This window comes from Dermacentor albipictus, chromosome 3 (genome assembly GCF_038994185.2).
Source record: "Dermacentor albipictus isolate Rhodes 1998 colony chromosome 3, USDA_Dalb.pri_finalv2, whole genome shotgun sequence".
Classification (NCBI taxonomy): domain Eukaryota; kingdom Metazoa; phylum Arthropoda; class Arachnida; order Ixodida; family Ixodidae; genus Dermacentor; species Dermacentor albipictus.
In genome coordinates, this window is record NC_091823.1 from 156,658,725 (window position 1) to 156,680,811 (window position 22,087).

Here is a 22,087-nt window from a genome sequence, read left to right on the forward strand (position 1 = left end):
GAAGACGTGTGGTGTAGTTGGCTGCAAAAATAGTGACTGGTATATGAAGGAATGGAATGAATCTGAGTAGCCAATTTCCCGGACCATTGCTGCAACTGCTCGTACGTGTTACCGGCACTTCGAAATGTACGGCTTGCTTAGAGGATACAGAAATTCGCTCATCCGTTAGCATTCTATCACTAGCCTTCAAAGAAAGTTCCTCAGCCCTGGAACGTCGGCAAGAGTGAGTACCGCACGTTCAATGTCAAATGGAGTAGCGCTAGCGCTGCTTCCTGTCATAGTACGTTTGGCGCACGGTATTTACGCACTTCTACTCCAACTGACACGAAATCTTACGCCCACTCTGTCGCCAACGTGTCAATAAGGGAATGATCGCGCACTTGAATATATGTGCACCATACATATGGTGCGCATATATATCGTACGAACAATAAATGACGGAATACACCGATAGCGCACGAATGGTCGAAGTTGAATGTTTCGTGACAGTCTACTAGAGTAAGCGAGTCCTTAGTGACAATACAACTTTTCTACAAGGTATTGCAATGTTCAAAACGGCCATACGTTTCAAGCCTTGGGCGCAGCATGTAGAAATCTATCGGAACTTAGCACACCCGCGAGTGATTAGGTAGAAATAATCAGATAGTGACCACACCAAGGCAATTTACTAGAAATGTGACAAGCCGCTGCTTCAAATATTTTAAAAGTAAGTAACGAAAGGCAAAATACACTTATCCTGATTCAGTTCATGAGCAGAAAGTTTGGGGAGCTTGGAATACATATTTATCCTCGGTTTTAAAACAAGCACAGCATACGCTGCTCGCGCCGTTGGGACATAGCTCACTCAGCTTCCAAAGCGCTTTTGCATGTTCTCTGAAACTGTGGCCAGAGCTTTCATGTCGTCCACCCAGTCGCCGTCTACGATATCTCCCGAAACAGTGGTTTACTAAGCCGCGCCAGCGTCATACACACCCATTGTAAACGCGGAGGTGATGGAGTCAGTTGAGGCAAGAAATGAACGCGTCACAACGTGATCAACCATCGCAGCGCCCACGGTATCGTCGCAAAAAGGGTCAATAGCTGCGAGCTCTGCCAGTATGGATGGGAACGGTGCCTTTGTAATAGACGAGCATGTTGCTCGTCAAATAGCATGGGGCATACGAGGCTGGTGCACAAAACGCAACCATACGTATACTTCTACCAGTGGCTGTGAGGCCGGGCTCCTGTGCCACCTGACAGTTGGACTGGCGCAGGCGAGTCAGCGGTCGCTTGTCGCTTGCCTGTTCCTTAAGCCATCGTGGAATTTCTGGCTGTGGCAGTGTTGAATTGGAGTAGTGCGCTAAAGACACCGCAGCGTGATTTAGGCAGTGAGTCATTCTTTGCTCGTGCACGATTTCATTGATTGTGTCTAGCTGCGCTTCCGCCTTGGCAGTCGGGATTGGGGTGAGCCGAGGAAGGCATGTGGTCACTCTCATGGCGTCTCGGTGTGCGGTTTCAAGCCGGCCCAAATCTCTCAATGTGAGACGTTGAAACTGAGCTTGACAGACAAGCCAAAGTTGCAGAATCGACCGCACCAAAACCCTGGACATTTGAGAGCAAGCATCCCTGGTCTTTCGAGAAATGCGGTGGATAGGATGCAGGGTATTCGGCGCCCTTCCAACGTGCGGAGTGAACCCATGCAGCCGCAGAGCGAGATGCGTCCAGTTCGACTCCGAGCACACGGATCGTTGAAACAGCGGTTAGTGCTCGGCCATTTAGGCTCAAACAGATGGGTGTCTACAGAAGACGATGGCGACTTCGTCTATTGGTGATCTTTGGGGCAGAAAGTGTCAGTCCTATGTGGGCGCACCAGCCTGAGGCCTTGTTTAAGGTACCTTAGATACTATCCTGCTGCCGTTGCAGATCCGCATGCAGTGTCCACACTGTCACGCCGTTCGCGTACAGAAGGAAGAAGGTATCTGAAATATCGGCGAGTTGTCACGCGATGGGAAATAGGGCAATGCTAAACAGTATCGGAGCCAGCACCGAACCCTGCATCACACCCGACTTCGAAACAGAATGCCCGTTTTTTTCGTTGCTGACTCGGACCAAAAAGGTGCAATGGAAGTTGGATCCATTGCATTACGCGAACGATCCACGAGTGGCTAACGTTGTCGTAGGCCTTTGAACATGCATAATGAGAAGTGTTCGAATGCTGCTCGTTATTCCTCGCATAATCACCATGGACATCAAATGGTCTAGTCTATCTTCCATGCCCAATTGCAATCGAAAGCCAATCTGGACCGGATGGTACCGGGCGTGCTTTTCCAACCACCAGGAGCTGCGCGATGCCAAGATGCGTTCAAGAAACTTGCACAACGTGTACGTTAGCGCGACAGGCCGAAAATTAGACAGCTTGTCCAAGGTCCTTCCTGGCTCTGGTATGGGCACATCTGCATGCTTCCATGATTCACGCAGCTCTCCGGTCATTGTAGCGCAGGGCCATCAATGTTCTTGAACACTTCATAAGAGTTCTCGTCTGAGCCTGACATCCTGCGTACCTTTGCCTGGTCAGTCAATGGCTACCTGGAGCTCCGCCATTGTAAACGGCGCTTTCATGTCTTCGACGTCTGGCTAGCTGTGAGTCGTGCAAACTTCCGGAGGAAGGCTATATGGACAGTCGAATTGTGGCGGGGCCTGATCGTACGCTGCGAAAAAAGCCCTGGCTACTTCTGGTGCGAACTGGCCCGGCGTGCATCCAGAAGAAAAGCATGCTCTGGCTGCTGGGTCCCACGTTAGACCGCCTAATTCCATGCTCCGAAACGTTCGCCAGATGGAGGCGGACAAGGAATATGGGCCAAGCGATGCGCACCACTCTATCCACCATTCCCGGAAGAGTCGCTTATCGCAGCGATGGGCTGACGTGGTGAGTTTTTCCCCACGAAGCTCAGCGGCGACTGGTTCTCGCTTTAAGGCCAGCTCTGCACGATGGCGTGCTGCCCACAAGCGCAGATGTAACTTCGGTGGTAGTCTGTTCTGTTCCACCCGTTCGGACTGCGTGGCGTCATGCACAACTCTGATTAACAGCTGTAACGAGTCAGGCGGTTTAGCCGCGATCTAGGCGGTAAATTCCTTGCCGAATAAGTCCCAGTCGGTAACGTAGCATCGATGGCGAAGGCGGTGTTGGCGAAGGTGTCTTGCGCGCTACGGTGGCACACTGGGATAATCCCGACGGCAAGGAGAAGTGTCCAGGGTAGTCAAAAGGACATACTGCACATCTGTTAATGTGTCTAACACAAAACTGCCTCTCGCACTAGAGGAAGAGTTGCCCCACGACTGACGAGGCGCATTGAAGCCTCTTCCAACCAGCACTGGGCACCCAGGGTGAGTTCGATGAAGATGGGCTAGCCAACGTAGCCGCAATCAAGGAGCGCTGCCCCTGTACAGACGCGCGTAACATGACGTCACGATCTCGTGGGAGCGCGGGAGGCGAACCAGCGCTGCCGCCGCCGTTACGCGACGACAGCAGGCGGACTTGCGTCGGAGGGTAAGAAGTCACAACATACACTGCAGACTTTCCTGAGAGCGTCAGCGCTGTGGTGCAGCGCCGATCCGCAGGGGCCATTCGGGAAGCATACGCAGTAAATCCAGGGATGCGCGGAAGCGAATTCGTCTCCTGATGGAGCAGACACCAGGCGGAGAGCTTTACCATGGCAAGAAGATGGCGACACTCTCGTATTTATTGGCAAATCATGGCAATATGTTGATTTATTGCTACTGGTGCCGCGTTGCTTCTGAAGGAGCAGTCATTGTAGAGGTGGTAGATTGCCCAGCAGTACCTTTGATAGCTCTCACAGTTGCCGGGTCACAAGCTGGATTAGCTCAGCCGGGGTCAGCTTGGTCTGTGTCGATACACATGCGGATGATGATTCGGGTACAGAGCGCGACACGTCCGTTTCACGCGTTGTATTTCGTCAGGCGGTCGAGCATGAATGACTCTTCGTCGGGCGAGGCGCGTCACTTCCTTTTGCAGCTTTGTTATCTGCTGACCCAGCTACACCAGCTCGCCTGCACTCGTATCAGTCAATTTAGTCAAAGTCGTAATATGATCAGCGCGTGCTCTGCCTCGCTTGACGGTGTCGTTGTGCCTGTAGCCGTCGGAGTTATTGGTCCCAGGATAATCTTGGTGTGTCTTCTTCCAGGGGGGGGGGGGGGGGGCAGCAGTGCGCACTGATTGCTCGTTCGAATGACACTGTCCCTTCCATCCGGTGCCATTGAACGCTAGTTGTGTCTGCCTCTGAGGGGGGGGGGGGGCTTGATAGCGTTATGCTTGACCGGACTGTCTTTGGACATTATAGCGTGATAGTCCGTTCGGCAGAGTCCGCATTTGTACGTGGGTGTCTCGGGCGAATCTATAGAGGCGTCTGCGGGATGGGGACACGAGGGGCTCGCATATGACCGGGATGAAAACAACGATAGCAGTGTACCACCCACAACTTATACACTGCAGGATGCTTTCATAGTATGTAATACGGCTCGGTGGAGTCTGCGGACCTTGGAGAGTGACCAGTCACGCGGGTCCGTGACTCAAGCAAGAGATGTCAAGGCTTGTATGTGGAACAGTTCAAAGCGTGAGCAAGGCTCTCCCGTGACATGCCCCTCCCCTGATCAACATCAGAAACCACAAACTGACGCAAGTTTGAACCAGAAGTCACATACGCTTGCGCTTGTACGGTAGAATCAGCTTTGAGTGTCAGAGCTTGCAGTTGAGTGAGGCGGCCTACATTTACTAGCGAACGCACCCACACGGATATGACGTTGCTGGAATTATGTATCGAGAAGGCCTTGAAACGCAGTGGTTTTGAGGCAAGCGTCGAAGGTTGACTGAAGGAGATGATCGGATAGTTTTAAACGTCGAAGCATTGGCGTGGGTTCACTGCTACTTTGTACTTCTACTCGGAGCCGAGCGGTACAGAAGCTGCCGAGGAGGGGCATTCCCACTTGCTGAGCGGTGTGTGCGAAGCAAACGATCCAGCTTCATCCATTTGTGAATCAGCCGTCCACTTCGCACGGCCATTCGGACCACAGGCAGGTGGCAGTGGTTGAGTCATTGGCTCCGCTGCAGGCACCGGTACTGTAATTACATCTGAAGAATGCTGCGCGAAGCCATCGCCAGACGCAACCAGCGAGCCGCCGGGGCTGTCTTGGCGAACGTGCCGCGCACAACTCTGAAACGAGTGGCGCCAACGGTGTTCAGTCCAGGTCGTTGATGATGTCCAGACGACGAGAGTCGAGGGGCGACCCGCGGCTTCGTCCAAGGCTTCTGGCAGACCGCTCCTTTGCCGGCGGGGCCAAGCAGCTAGTACCGTTCCATCTGGGGAGCTGCCCTTGTCGTAACGTAGGCGGGGTGGCAACGGCCGGGGCGGCGATGGCTTGAGAGCCGGTGCTATCCGCCGAGATTCACGGAGTCATCTAGACATGTCCGCTCATATCGGCAGCTGGTGAGGAAGTACCTTCAATGGAGTCGCGAACATATTTAATTAGGTCGTCGTGGGGTGCTATAAAACAAGTTTTTCACGATTGCGGAAAAAACTCGAAGGAATTTTTTTGAGTGAGCTGTTAGGAACTCAATAACTGGATGAGACTTTTTATGAAATATGAATCATCAATAATAATAAGAGCTAAGCTAACGTGCAAGCACCTCGCGAAAGTGCTTGCGGAAATTTAACGGAAAGTCCAGCCTCAAATAAAATGATGCAAATTCACAGCAGCGCTTACAAAGGAAGGGCAGTAGTGCTTCTCTAGATCTATTTCTGGTTATAATTGAAAGACGAAATGTGGTAATGTTTTTTTTTTCGTTTGTAGAGTTTACTGTGTGTTTGGTGACCTCTCTCTCTTTCTCTCTCTCTCTCTCTTTCTCACTCACTCACTCACTCACTCACTCACTCACTCACTCACTCACTCACTCACTCACTCACTCACTCACTCACTCACTCACTCACTCACTCACTCACTCACTCACTCACTCACTCACTCACTCACTCACTCACTCACTCACTCACTCACTCACTCACTCACTCACTCACTCACTCACTCACTCACTCACACACACGCACACACACACATATGACTAAAAAATATGTAATTTATCTCCTGTTCCTACGCTGCTTAGATAATAAAAAAACCCAGGTGTGTAGGTGCCTCAACGGAGTTCATTTTCCTCTAATACCGTGGATACTACACACTTTCTAGAAAGGGAACATGGTTTTCGATATAGATATGCTTAACTTGTCCTTGTTTTCCTATGGACGCCTAGTACGCGTCACATCGTCATAAACATTCACGTTCAGCCAATATTAGCGGAGCAATGACCGAACATGGGACACTAGGTATCACTACGTTTGTGAACGTGTGACTCTAGAAACAGTTAGTGTTGTTAAAGAATCACTTCATGACAGCGACGAGTGCTAGGCAGCTTGTTCTGGCGTGAGTATTATCTTTATTAATTTGAGCTTACTTGAAATCAGAAAGACGTACTTATCCCTCTCCCCCCTTTTCATCATGATCACTCCTTCAAAGTTACACAGTCGTTCAGAGGCGATAGAGTGCAGTAGACTCTTGTGGTGGTGGTGGTGGGGGGGAGGGGGCGTTACGTTCTAGTCACTGCGAGATGAGAGGCCAGTATGAAAACAGCTGAGACACAGGTTACCATAGAATTTAACCCACTATGTTGTAGTGTTGTTATTTCACCGGGCTTCGTAAAATCTTGTATACCACAACAATTGCTGCATTTGTTCTTTTTTTGTGTTCTCTGGCTTGACTGGCGGTAGTAAATAAGGAGAGGTCATCCTACAACCAGAGCTTACGCTGACGTTTGGCGATACAGCCAACCGTCTTTCCTGGAGATACTCTTCATTCACGTTCACCCTTCTATTTCTGGTATTCGCAGTGCTTTGGAAACATGACGATGGGTTGCGAGCCTGGGTCACCGACCACAGTAAGTTGACTATGCCAAGCAGCGACAAAGCAGATAACCTAAGATGTCCACGCTCACCAACAGCGTACTCATTAAATGCAATTTTCAAGAGCGGACATTTGCTCGCGATGTGTTTTAATCACTGAGTTTTTTTACATCACTTAGCACTGCCCACACTGCCCACACTGACTACGTTTCTAGTCTAGAACGGATATCTGGGATGTCATCTTTCTTTTGGTAATGATGTATTCTGCTCATGTAACGTGCGCCTGTATATTGTTACTGTTAAACTCTACGTGAAACTATGGTTCACTTTATGGTTTGCTTGATCAACGCGGCTCCTATGCCATCAAGGTGTTATACGTTCAAGCGATCGAAAGAGAGCTTTTACCGGGGGCTCCTCGGCTTTCATGTAAATATGGCTTGCGATTGGGAAAGGCAATAACAATGCAGTCACAATGCGTGACAAAGACCCTCACTTACATCGTATACCACAACGCATCAGCTTGGGGTCCCCAGCGCCCACCTGTTCCGCGAAAAGCTCCTCCAGCTGCCCCGTTTGAATAGCTGAGCATCGTGGTACATAGACCAACATCTCAACAGCTGCAACGTCGATGCCGGGTGGGGCAGTCGGTGGAGCGTCTAGATTCCTCGCGAAGCTTCCTCAGTTCAAATTCACTGCAGTGTATTCCTTACCCATCCTATCGACGGTGCTGTTATTTGTGATTTGTTTCAGCGTACGCAGTAATGTTGCGAAGAAAAAGGAAAGTGTGGCAAGATTAGGTACACAGGACGGCATTTTATTTATTTTTATTTTTAGCATACTACAAATCCCGACAGATTTTTGCAGGAAGGGCATGTGCAGGAGCAATACATGCAATAGCGCGTAATCTACTAAATAATGTACCATATATGTTATGTTGCAGAGCTACCAACACAAAACGACATATACGACGTAACAATATACGCAGGACGAATAATGGTAGGCTACAAAAACTAAGAAGGCAGTTAAAGAAAATCTAATCGTTATTATTAACGAGGCGAAAAACAGAAAATTAATTGCAATGGGAGCAGCTGTGCCTCGTACAAGCGTAAAAAGCTATCTAATGACAAAGTGCTAGTTAATTTTTCAGGCAATTTAGTCCATTCTTTAATTGCTAACGGAGAGAATGGGTACCTAAACAATCAATGTTGAAGTGATACGCTTTTATTTTTTGCGGATGTTTATGCCGAGCTTATTTCGCTCTCTATATTCATTTCGCTCTTCGCTCAATCAAGCCCCGTTGAATATGGTGCTCGTCTCTGGAGTAATATCGTTCATTACATCCCTAATGGTGTAACAATGTTTAGTCTGTATCCATGCGTAATAATTCGCTTTGTTTTAAAACGTGGTTCTCTTTTATGAATGCATGCTTTATCGTATCCGCAGTTATAACGGTTAGCGGACTAACTGTAGAATGTCGAGGCAATAAATATAGCCACTTTCAGTAATGTGGCTGAAGGTATTTAAGAGTGTTTCTTGTAGGCCAAACTAGACGCCAGAGACCGGGTTGGTAGCCGAACACGCAATGCAAGCTTTGAGTATTGAACTGAAAGGATGGTTGATTGCAGCGCAGCCTGGTGATCCAAGGCTACCTCCATTTGACAACAGTGCCGTCACTGCCTTTGATGACACAAGCACTGCGTCATCTATCTTGTTGCTGTCACAAATTGCCATGCTAAAAGATAGATCATCCTGGCCTATTGTGAAGGGGGATTCTGCCGACTGAGCGAAGTCGTGCGCACAGTGGCAGCGGGTGAAGCTCGTCGGACGCGCAGTAATTATTCACGTCTGTTAATTCGAGAGTCAAGACGACAGCTTCGCCCCCATCAATCTCGACTTCGTCGGCCCTACAACATCATCTTGCGGTGCATGCTACCTGCTAATGTATACAGGAACTTATTCACAAACTGGCCAGAAACGTTCTCTGTGCGGGACGCGACAGCGGGGACTGCTGCTGCCACTTTAACCCAGTGGCTGAACCTCGCGCCTCACCGGCCCTGCAGTCGTCACTACAGGCCGCGCACGACAGCTTGAGTTCACCATCGTCGCTTCCTTTTGAAATCACCGCTGGCGTCAGAAGCCATTTACACAACTGCCTACACTTTCTCCGCAAACAGCATCGTCGACCTATTACACAGAAAGAGAAATAGCAGTGCCCGCCGTCTATGTCCGATGTGAACGCTAGTCTGGCTGTTCTCCACCTTCTTCTGCTTGACATCAGTTCAGTGCTCAAGGCAGGCATCGCATGTTCAGCTGCTGACCTAATGCATGGTGTCCTTCTTTACTTTACCTTACGTTTACTTTACTTTACGTTTAAGTGCGATGACACTTGTTGCGTACATCAAACCACTTTTGTAAATGTGGCTATCTGCCTTTGAAGGTGCACCAACGTAATCGGCGTAGTAGCACATCTATTAAAATAGTGCACGCTAGCAGTCAAACAGCAAAAATGTATGAAAAGACAGATTCAGTGGAATATTAAACGCGAGACCCCAAACACTTTTTTTTTTCATATCAATCTAGCTTTCTCACCCCGTAGCTGTACCAAAGTCCAAGAATGACAAATAAACCGCCGTGGTTGCTCAGTGGCTATGGTGTTGGGCTGCTGAGCACGAGGTCGCGGGATGGAATCCCGACCGCGGTGGCCGCATTTCAATGGGGACGAAATGCAAAAACACCCGTGTACTTAGATTTAGGTGCACGTTAAAGAACCACAGTGGGTCGAAATTTTGGGATTCCTCCACTACGGCGTGCCTCATAATCAGCAAATGGTTTAGGCATGTAAAACCCCATTATTCGAAAAAAATTAAAATAATGATAAATAAAAGGGTACAACAAAAACTGGACTTGAGCTTCTTTGTAGGCTTTTATTTGAGCCTTTTATATAGCTACTTGCGCGCACGGATTGGCTAGGTAATTCGAAATGCATCTGCCGAGAGCCCTGTCATACTTGTCACCAATGTTCCTTTTCAGCATGCAGCATAGTGTTTAAATTTGCTGGCTAAGTGTTCGTCGCTGAAGTTGGGCCTCGCGGTTCAGGTGTTACATTTAACATTTCTTAAGTCATGCAGCGAAAATAGGCTGGCAAGTATGATGCAGAGCAGGTGCGTTGTTCAGGCGCAGTGGAATGCGGAAAAGGGAAGCATCAAATTCGGGAACGTTCTCTATATACACGATTTCGAAGAATGACGGCTATTTGTTGGACGGTGCCCCCATATTATTCGCAGGCACTCGGGTATACACGCGAAAGCCTACATACGCGACTAATTCACTTCGCTTTCTAAATAAAAATCATTGCATTCTAAGCCCTTTCATTTTTGCGAAAACTGAGTAATGGGTATTTATATACTTGATTCTTCTCTTCCTTTTTCAGATTAACGTAGTTCAGTCTCTGTTCAAAGCTGTTATCGTAAGTACCACCTTATTGCCATTTCCCTTTGCGGGACATTAGGCAAACTTAAAGCCTAACGGCAAACTTAAGATTCACGCACTCCTGTAGTTGCTGTTAGCAGATGAAGTCGCGCTATCATCGTGCAATAAGACGTAAGTGATGAAATGTGTACATTCGCATGCATAAGAGTGCCCCTATAGACTCGACATAATTGTGGTAGGCGGATACAAACGCTTCTTACAGGATAAACCTGTTAGCCGCCCATCACGAGAATGTAGTGCTTAGAAAAATACGACGGAAATGCTACATATAACGTGGCCTAGCCGGACAAATCGCCTTTCTATTGACAAATAAAACAAAACAGTGTTGCTGCATGCTTGGTAATCAGGGAAATGAGGCCGCCCGTATGCGCAGCGCACTCAGAAATGCTGTGCCTTAAAACTGCTTTAACGAAATGGAATCATCCTGCAAGTGAATTCGCATGAATGCCGAATTTTATGTCCTTGCGATTGCTGCAGATCGGCTCTTTCGAAACTTTCAAAGTTGTCCGTAATGACGGTGGAAGTCCGGCCACAACTTGCGCCACGCAGCTGGGGCCCCGCGTAGGCTAGACGCTATATGCGATATCCCACGTGGGAGATACGGGAGACTTCGAGCCGCTGGGACGCCGATGTAATGGACGGTGCCTACAAAATGTCACTGAATGGTCGATTGGAAAGGAAGCGTTGCTGGGCCACAAGTGCGCGGGAGCCGAGCTGCGCTGTGCGCGTTCAACCTATCGATATCGTACTATACGTGAACAGCGCAGAGGCGAGAGTTGGTGGCTTGTCATATTTTCTTCGGAAGAATGAGCTGCATTTAATACATGTAATTGCATGCAAAACCAAGAGCGCGAAATAACTCTCAAGGATCATCATCTGCCTAGCACTGTGTGTTAACCTCATTCTCTGTCTGTAAGTTCTTTTCGAGCTGTCGGCTTAAACAGTGCGATGCTATCAAGCCCAAGCATCCATTCTCGACCTGTAACAGCTTACGATGGGGGTGATGGAAGATAAGGAGCTCTGCTGAGCGCCGCCTATTGCATAGTCTCCGTCTGGGTGACAAGGGCAAATGGCTGCGGCTATAGCGGGCGATATGTCCAACACGAGAGCACACGAAGCACATGGGCTGCTCGTCAGAAGAGTGCCATTCGGCAGCATTTCAGGGACCTGGCATGAAGGTCGAGTGTGGTGTAGTGTATCAGCGATGGCTGGCATGACCCGACTGGAAACACGATTACCGCTAGAGAAGGCGGGTAAACTACCCATATTCGCAACTTCTTGGCGGACCATGGCTTGAACTAGTGAGATCGCAATGAAAGAGAAGACAAGAATATTTAGTTCGAGGAAAGAGGTGAGGTTGGCCGGAGGAGCGACTATCTTGCCTGCTACTCCACGTTGTGATAAGTGGAAAAGATTAAAACAGGAAAGCAGAAGAGGATGAGCAGTGATCGTGTACTAATTATCACTCCAATCAGTACAACCGGATTAGCGCTCAGTGATCAAGAATGCATATACTATACAGCATAAGCTAAGACTATACAGCGCTACAATGCACCTACTAGACACGAGGAGTATACACACCATACGCAAAACACTGTATTGTCACATCGTCGTACCGTGAAGAACACAGAAGCAAAACTGTGAATCACGGCACTGACTCTTTATAGGGTTAACCTGTGCCTACAAGAGTGACACCGGAAGCACAACTACAACGGCGAGCACAGTCGGGGATGGTCTTAATCTGATCTGTGGGTCGAGCTCGCAGGCGAATGACCCGTAGCCTCGTGGAAGGTTCCTCGCGTACCTTCCAGAAGGTACAACACCATTCGATTCGCGCGTACCATGAGGGACCTTCCGAAAGTGATTTAAGTCATTTATTTCCACACGGAAACATTACTACGAAAAAACAATACACCACGTCATCGTGAACTATACACATTGTACTATTTGTCCACATAGTCGACACTGACCTTGAGACGTTTGTTGTAGCGTGCAATAAGTTTGAAGAAAGCGCTCTGGTAAAACTCGGCACCCTGCGATGCAAGGCCTGAGACACGACCTCTTCACCGTACACGGTCTGTAGGCGTTCATGGATGACGGACACACTAGCCTCACATGCCCATTTATAACAGCTCGCAGTTCCACCGGTGACCACGATGTCCGCACGTGTCTGTCTGTCATTTGTACTCGAATAACGTGGGGTACGCCGGTCTGTTTCTACTGTGGCGCCCGGCGGCTGTTCAGAAGGGGGATGTCAACCCTGCGACATGCAGCTGTCACGCTTCACGCTACGATTTCTTCACACCTGTCACCAGCCGAAATTTGCCTGTCCACGCCGGAGTGAAGGTCCGTGCAAGGTAACGCTTCGTGTCACTTGTCAGCCGCACAAACTGCCATGAACACGCAGGGGATCGGAGTCAGCGTGCGCACCCCCTACTTTCCCTGTTTGTGCCTAGTGCTGTGCGTGCGTTTCCGACCCGGCTCACCGAAAAGGGCAACCAGCTCACCGATACCATAGGCTAACCGAAAATGGCATCAGCTTACAGACACCGGGATTGGTTTCCTGCCGCCACCTGTCTCCTGACGCCGGATTGGTGGAAACCATGAACAATGACGACGTAAGCATAAAAAGCAGATCCGGGTGGCTGAAGGAGGAGGACGCTCGGTAATAGTGTTGGAGGCGTTTTGTAATCTCAAACATGTACCTTTTTGTATGTATTCCTTTTTCATTAATCTCTTAAACGTTGCATGGAACCCCTTCTCCCGGCACCTGGCACGGCCCCATCTATGGAAACTTCGTTGGCCGCACGGACCCTGACTTCGCAGCACTACTGACTCTTCTTCGGTGCTTCATTCACCCTCCGCTGACGCTCCTTCCATCATTTAACCAGCAACGGGCGTGGATTCTTATGACGATTGTTTCTTTTACCTGGTGCACCACCTTCGCCAAAAAAAATGACAAAACTTACTTTCGGAACGCCCCTGGTATCGATTACAGAACACTAGGCGAGAACATACAAAACAGATAGAATCGATGATAACCTTCGAGTAAATTGCAAAACAAGCAGGCGAGTCTTGCGCTTAACGATAACGTTTTGTTAGCGGGTGTAGTGCTGTTTCCGGAAAAATAATAAATAAATGCACGTGTCAATGCCTCCTCTTAAAAAGCACCTTCCCGATGCTACCAACGCGAGAGCGAAAAAACTAACGCACACGAAGTACAGAAAAAAAAATCAATGTTCCAGAGTTCGTTATCGCTGATAGAAAGCTCGAAGCCCCGACCACACGTACGTTTGCGGACATGCGCAAGCTCGCATCCGCGCGCCCACACATGCGCAGACAGTGTGGCATGGCTGTACGCGTCGAAACGTGGCGCGATGTCGCTGTACAGCTGTTTCACGTTGGCGCGCCTGGTCACGCAGTTACGGCGTGGTACATTCAACTCTAAGTAAAGCAGATTTATATAATGCAAGGAAATGCTTAATATTTCCTTTTTGTGCTGATATAACAGTTCAAAATACATAACAATTACGTTCATAGATGTCGAAGCAGTTTGAAACACATGCAATAAGGAAGTACGAAGTGTCTTGTTCCAGACAAGCTCGAGAACGAGAAGTTCCTGTGTGGTGTGTGCTCGATTCCTTGCGCTGGTTGTGAACACGTGCACATCGGTAAAATGGGCAATTTCGGAAAAAGATTAAAACAACACAACTATGATGTCAACAATAAGCACGTTGCAACAAACGCGCTGGCGGAACACGCAGTCTACACGAGCCATGACACCGACTGGAATTGCAAAGCAAAAGAACAAGACGGCAAGGCTTCACCTGGAATCCCTTCCTATTGAGGCGACGTCACATGTGCTCCATCTTAACTCAGGCAGTCTGGCCGCGATATACACTCGATGCTTACGTCACACTACGGGACGTGTATAACTAATGTTCCGTTCATTCTCTTCATTTCGAAGAAGACTCCAGTACTGGGGCTGAAATGATGTTCTTTTCCGTTTTGTTTTCAGTGACTGGTCCGCGTTCGATATTTCCCGCCAGCTCTGTACGTGTTTTCCTTTCGCAATATATTAGCTGGCGCTGACAATCTGTCTCGAGCGGCAGTTTGCAAATGGAGCGAAGTGTGGCGCGACCACCTCGCTAATCGCCAGATTGTGAGAGGCAGCGCGTGGGTGATGCATGGGCGCAATTCACAGCAGCCGCTGCAAACAGACTTCACAGACGACGCGCGTTACTCTGGCGCCATACCGTATCAATCGCTATCACATATCGCTTTCACCATACCCTCCTCCTCGGCATTCTTCTTGCGCTCTACTCGCTATCGCCGTCTTTCATCCTTCGCTGTGCTCGATCGCTCGGTTACGCCGACGCCCCCCGCAGGAACGGGCGCCTAAAAGATGCACGCGCTCTAAAACACACCCCGTATATAGGCGATGCATTTACAATACAGGCAGCATTGAACCGCTACAGCAAGCATAGGACAAGCGCAGGTACACCAAAAATCAAAGAGAGTCGTCGTTCAAGCACAGACAACTGTTGTATTCGCAAGTTGTAGTCTTGCCTCGACGGAGCGGCCGGGACGCAGCGCCTACGAAGTGAGACCAACGGCCGGGGCCGCGAAGCGTAGCTGGAAAGAGAGGGCTTCCTTGTACGGGGACCCAGTGTAGACTGCGTTTATTTGCAGAGATGGGAAAGGGAACATGGTGCAGTACATTTACAAGGTTCGGCGCGGCGTGGAGTTAGCGGTCAAAAGAATACGAAACGGAAACTGAGGATCCAAGGACTACCACGTCATCGCCGTCTGAGAAGCCCCAACCAGCCGTGACAATAATATTCATATAGCGAACTTCCGTAGTTGAGGCTGTTGCGTGACTGTTTTGCTGAATCAAGTGAAAGCAGGGGCGGAATCCTACATCATCATCATCATCATCATCATCATCAGCCTGGTTATGCCCACTGCAGGGCAAAGGCCTCTCCCATACTTCTCCAATTACCCCGGTCATGTATTAATTGGGGTCATGTTCTCCCTGCAAACTTCTGGAAACACTTAGGAGTTTGCAGGGAAGCTTATAAACAGTTCGAAAAGTGAACGGTTCTATTCACTGCTTGCGTCAGTAAGTGAGCCGCTTCCAAGCAGGAGGTGGAAGAAGGGAAGGACGCGGCCAATATACAAGAGAGTGCCGCCTCTGAAGTGCGCGTCATCATATTGCGCGTTAGTCGCAGAACCGCAGAACGTTCCTGGCTGTTAATAAAATATAAAATCTAAGTTAAGTAATACCTTGCAAGTTTCAATGTATAAATGTGCGGTACCAGGTGCTTACGCAATGCTTGAAGTAATGTATGAATGCCATAGTTCTTTTTTCTTTCTCAGCTGACAGGCAAGCTTTGTGTCGCAAGCGCCGCTTCGTCTGGGACCATGCTCACACTAGGCATGCACTTCCAGCACTTCCAAAGTAGTGTGTGCAAGAGAATTGCTAATTAACTCCTAGGGCCGCGTTCTGTAACGTCCCATGTCCATTTTTTTTGTACTCCGTCATCGGATCGGACATGACTCGCACGCCGCCGCGCTGCGGTTTTCACTTTGGTCTCCCTCTAGGTGCATCGTGTGATAATTAACAATGAAAAATGAAAAGGCACATTATAGGATACGGGTCCTGTGTTGCCTGCGTTAAGAAAAATAAAAGAGCGCCGTGTAACGGCGTGCGTTAAACTTTGAAATTGAGAACGAAAGTGCGGCACGCGCGAACTAGAGCGAGAAATGGCTACCAAACCGGAGACATCCGTACACTTCCCGTAATGACTGTGCAGTCTCAGCAGCCGAGCATATCAAGCGCTGAAGCTGCCTGGGTGGAACCCCTCTGCCTGCTGAATGGCAATCTGAATGCTATTGACACTGGCAGTAGCACCCGAAATTCGTAATCGCCATGGAAACGTCGTCTTGGCTTTGGATTTGGTAGCCGGTATCACAAGAAAGCTTACCTAACTCTTCTTCCAGCCGACGAAAGTTATTTTGAGAGCAACTTCGTGAACGGTGTCGACGACAGAAACTTTGAGGATTCCGAAGAAAGTTTTCCTTGTGAAAGATTTCGGGAAGCTGCAGGACGGTGGCTAGAAACCGTAGCGTGCAGTTCTTTCCTCTCTGTGGAATGGCCACTGGCACGCTAGAATCGAATCTCCTCCAGTACTTAGGACCGCCAACAGAAGGTCTGCTTGGAAAGCCGAGAGTGACAGCTCAAGCTATTTTCCTCCAGCTCTTCGAAAGCGGATTCCCAGCCACCTCCAGCCGTCGTCGGCGCTGGGAGAGCAACGCTACGCAGACGATGACAGCACGTCACAGGCTCCGAGGCAACCAACGCACGCACGCGAAGCTCGCGGGTCTCCGCGGCAGCAAGCCAACAGCCAAGCCACAGGAAGCGAACACAAAGCGAACTGCCTATTCGCCAATTCCGCGCTTAGCCGACGACAGGTTCGCTTTTAAATTATTTACCGATGCGTGCCGTGTTCGTAATTTGGGGTGCCGCCCCGTCGTCTGTGACAGCCGGTGGCGCAAGCACAATTCTGACCAATCAAGTGATGCTAAGGGGACCGTTCGCTGTCCGAACCGTTATGAGATTCCGCCCCAATGTTTGCCACACACCTGCCTGGCCTGCTACCTGTCCGTTTGTTTCATGAGATAGCTAACCGTGAGTGACAAGGAGAGCAATAGGAAATGATTAACTTTTGTGTTATATCTATCGTGCACAGTTTATATGAATGAGTTGCGATGTTAGCACTTTCTAACATTGTATTTTTTATGTTATTACTCAGTGTCTTTAGATGCTTACGAAATATTAGTGACAACGTATTGTGTCACAGGCCACTATGAGGCAGGGGTGCTTGGTTCGTTATCTTAAATGCATCACATGTAACTACAGGTTTAGAACGTATATGTCTTAAACCAGTTCATTTTTGTGAACTCCTTGTTGCGAAGGGTCAAGTAAATAAATGTAAAGTGATCGCCACGTACGATTCGCATGCGGCTTTCCCCTTTTCTTCGCAGTGTATCATTTATGAGCTGCCGGGCAGCCCAATCGCGGCGCTGCACAAAATAGTCGGCTGTGCACTGGTCAATGCTCTGAAGGTCGCCGAGATGACCAACCCTGATCTCCGGATGGTCCACTTTGCGTTTGAATCGGCCGTCAGCGCCACGCTTGACCTTCAGAATTGTGAGTGTCACGCACGATTTGTTTGTTTTACTTAGCTACCCACCGGTTTTGGTGTTGCGCTGCTAAGCACGAGGTGGCGCGGTCAAATCCCGGCCACGGCGGCCGGATTTCGACGAGGGCGAAGTACAAGAACACCCGTGTACTTAAATTTAGGTGCACGTTAAAGAAACCTAGCTGGTCAAAATTAATCATGAGTCCTCTACTACGGCGTGCCTCATAATGATATAATGGTTTGGGCACCTAAAACCCCATCATTTAATTTTTTGTGTTACTGCGCCAAACTATCGTGAATTTACTACTGGAATATTCTTGTAAGATAACGCTCGAAATAAAGTGGCGAAATGAAAGTTCACGAGGTTACGTGAGTTCGAATGAGCAATCCCACAGATGTAAAGCGAGCACTACAATACTACGGCGTTGAAATTCTTGTGGAAAAAAGCAGAGATGTCATGTTCAATAAGATTTCTCTCAGAAATCGCAAAATCTGGTTATCGGGCCGTCTTAAAGATAACTAAACAATGTGTATACCCCATATATAGGTTCAAGTTATTCCTTGAGAGCCCCCATAGGCCAACGGAGCAAGAAATTTCTACCTCTATGTCCTCTCGCATCACACACACACACACACACACACACACACACACACACACACACACACACACACACACACACACACACACACACACACACACACGCACGCACGCACGCACGCACGCACGCACGCACACACACACACACACACACACACACACACACACACACACACACACACACACACACACTTCATGAAATAACTGCGGCATAACATGATTTTAACGGGACACACTATATGTGGGAAAACAACACCCAAAAAACAGTTTTATTTTCGTTTGTTGTAAAGGGCACGTCGCACAGGCCACGTTAATATGCAGCACTACAGCAACCCCGCTGCTTCTTTCAATATTTCTTCTTCTTCGTCTCGTATATTGCGCTCTCTTCTTGCGAGCCATAACACCCGGCCAACCGGGACGGTCAAGTGGGGGACGCCCAGGTTCGTGTTTTGGCAATCATAGGGCTGCGCACTACCAACATGCATTTGCAGACATCCAAGTCTACAAGCATCACCCGAGAGTAACTGTCTGTTTTCGCATCTAACTCTTGACTGCTGTCAGACTTGAAGGGGGAATGCTCGGTGCAGGCAATGTTATAAATGAACGGGCCATTTCGGCCACAGTAGACGGCAAAAGGGGCTTAGCAGAGAGAAGGGAACTAGGCGTCGGATTCCTGACTAATAAGAATATAGCTGGTAACATACAGGAATTCTATAGCATTAACGAGAGGGTGGCAGGTCTTGTTGTGAAACTTAATAAGAGGTACAAAATGAAGATTGTACAGGTCTACGCCCCTACATCCAGTCATGATGACCAGGAAGTCGAAAGCTTCTATGAAGACGTGGAATCGGCGATGGGTAGAGTGAAAACTAAATGCACTATACTAATGGGTGACTTTAATGCCAAGGTAGGCAAAAAGCAGGCTGGAGACAAGACAGTGGGGGAATATGGCATAGGCACTAGGAATATCAGGGGGGAGTTATTAGTAGAGTTTGCGGAACAGAATAATATGAGGATAATGAATACCTTCTTCCGCAAGCGGGATAGCCGAAAGTGGACGTGGAGGGGCCCGAACGGCGAGACTAGAAATGAAATAGACTTCATACTCTGCGCTAACCCTGGCATCATACAAGATGTGGACGTGCTCGGCAAGGTGCGCTGCAGTGACCACAGGATGGTAAGAACTCGAATTAGCCTAGACCTGAGAAGGGAACGGAAGAAACTGGTACATAAGAAGCCGATGAATGAGTTAGCGGTAAGAGGGAAAATAGAGGAATTCCAGATCAAGCTTCAGAACAGGTATTCGGCTTTAACTCAGGAAGAGGACCTTAGTGTTGAAGCAATGAACGACAATCTTGTGGACATCATTAAGGAGTGTGCAATGGAAGTCGGTGGTAACTCCGTTAGGCAGGATACCAGTAAACTATCGCAGGAGACGAAAGATCTCATCAAGAAACGCCAATGTATGAAAGCCTCTAACCCTACAGCTAGAATAGAACTGGCAGAACTTTCGAAGTTAAACAAGCGTAAGACAGCTGACATAAGGAAGTATAATATGGATAGAATTGAACATGCTCTCAGGAACGGAGGAAGCCTAAAAACAGTGAAGAAGAAACTAGGAATTGGCAAGAATCAGATGTATGCGTTAAGAGACAAAGCCGGCAATATCATTACTAATATGGGTGAGATAGTACAAGTGGCTGAGGAGTTCTATAGAGATTTATACAGTACCAGTGCCACCCACGACAATAATGAAAGAGAAAATAGTCTAGAGGAATTCGAAATCCCACAGGTAACGCCGGAAGAAGTAAAGAACGCCTTGGGAGATATGCAAAGGGGGAAGGCAGCTGGGGAGGATCAGGTAACAGCAGATTTACTGAAGGATGGTGGGCAGATTGTTCTAGAGAAACTGGCCACCCTGTATACGCAATGCCTCATAACGTCGAGCGTACCGGACTCTTGGAAAAACGCTAACATAATCCTAATCCATAGGAACGGGGACGCCAAAGACTTGAAAAATTATAGACCGATCAGCTTACTGTCCGTTGCCTACAAACTATTAACTAAGGTAATCGCAAATAGAATCAGGAACACCTTAGACTTCTCTCAAGCAAAAGACCAGGCAGGATTCCGTAAAGGCTACTCAACAATAGACCATATTCACACTATCAATCAGGTGATAGAGAAATGTGCGGAATACAACCAACCGTTATATATAGCTTTCATTGATTACGAGAAAGCATTTGATTCTGTCGAAACATCAGCAGTCATGGAGGCATTACGGAATCAGGGTGTAGACGAGCCATATGTAAAAATACTGAAAAATATCTATAGCGGCTCCACAGCCACCGTAGTCCTCCATAAAGAAAGCAACAAAATCCCAATAAAGAAAGGCGTCAGGCAGGGAGATATGATCTCTTCAATGCTATTCACAGCGTGTTTACAGGAGGTATTCAGAGACCTGGATTGGGAAGAAATGGGGATAAAAGTTAATGGAGAATACCTTAGTAACTTGCGATTCGCTGATGATATTGCCTTGCTTAGTAACTCAGGGGACCAACTGCAATGCATGCTCACTGACCTGGAGAGGCAATGCAGAAGAGTGGGTCTAAAAATTAATCTGCAGAAAACTAAAGTAATGTTTAACAGTCTCGGAAGAGAACAGCAGTTTACAATAGGCAGCGAGGCGCTGGAAGTCGTAAGGGAATACATCTACTTAGGGCAGGTAGTGACTGCGGATCCGGATCATGAGACAGAAATAATCAGAAGAATAAGAATGGGCTGGGGTGCTTTTGGCAGGCATTCTCAGATCATAAACAGCAGGTTGATATTATCCCTCAAAAGAAAAGTGTATAATAGCTGTGTCTTACCAGTACTCACCTACGGGGCAGAAACCTGGAGGCTTACGAAAAGGGTTCTACTCAAATTGAGGACGACGCAACGAGCTATGGAAAGAAGAATGATAGGTGTAACATTAAGGGATAAGAAAAGAGCAGATTGGGTGAGGGAACAAACACGAGTTAATGACATCTTAGTTGAAATCAAGAAAAAGAAATGGGCATGGGCAGGACATGTAATGAGGAGGGAAGATAACCGATGGTCATTAAGGGTTACGGACTGGATCCCAAGGGAAGGGAAGCGTAGCAGGGGACGGCAGAAAGTTAGGTGGGCGGATGAGATTAAGAAATTTGCAGGGACGGCATGGCCACAATTAGTACATGACCGGGGTTGTTGGAGAAATATGGGAGAGGCCTTTGCCCTGCAGTGGGCGTAACCAGGCTGATGATGATGATGATGAGACGGCAAAAGCAAGGTCGCGTCACTAATTCGTCATTGACTGCTGCTCCTAGCAGCAAACTACGATGTGAATACGAGGGAAAAGCAAGGCGACCGAAACAATTCACAAGGCCCACTAAAAGTGAAAGTTTATTTCTCCATGGCACACGATGAGCGCCCCTTGGTGCGAAACAAGAAATCGAGAAACAAATCAGCAGGCGTACAGAAAAAAACCAAGCCTAATTGTGTTCCTTGCAGTTGCGCTGATAGGTCTACGCGTGCAGGAGGATTACTAGCCCCTAACAACTCGTAAATGCAAGCAACAACATGTTAACCGAGCTTCAGGTACGCGTTGCAAGTCCAGAAGACGGAGGAAGATAAATGCGGTATTTCAATAGTGAAAGCAGAAGAACGGGAGAAAATCGCTCGAGATAAAACAAATTCCAAGAGGTTGTCCGCAGACAACAAAACAGATATACGCCAAGAAAAATTATTCTATATCACTACTGCTGGACTACATTTATGAAAGGTGTCATACATACGTCTTATGAAAACGCACTATGCGTCAACTATATTTC

At 48.2% G+C, this 22,087-nt stretch overlaps 1 protein-coding gene across 1 annotated transcript in view; it reads left to right on the forward strand.

Annotated features, from left to right (window-relative positions):
• The window catches only part of LOC139057637 (uncharacterized), an 83,197-nt gene that overhangs the window by 59,286 nt on the left and 1,824 nt on the right, over nt 1–22,087 (forward strand). Inside the window, exons 7-9 of the mRNA XM_070536221.1 lie at nt 6,929–6,976; nt 10,372–10,407; nt 17,478–17,643. Coding sequence (XP_070392322.1) covers nt 6,929–6,976; nt 10,372–10,407; nt 17,478–17,643 — 250 coding nt within the window. The remainder of the gene's footprint in view (nt 1–6,928; nt 6,977–10,371; nt 10,408–17,477; nt 17,644–22,087) is intronic.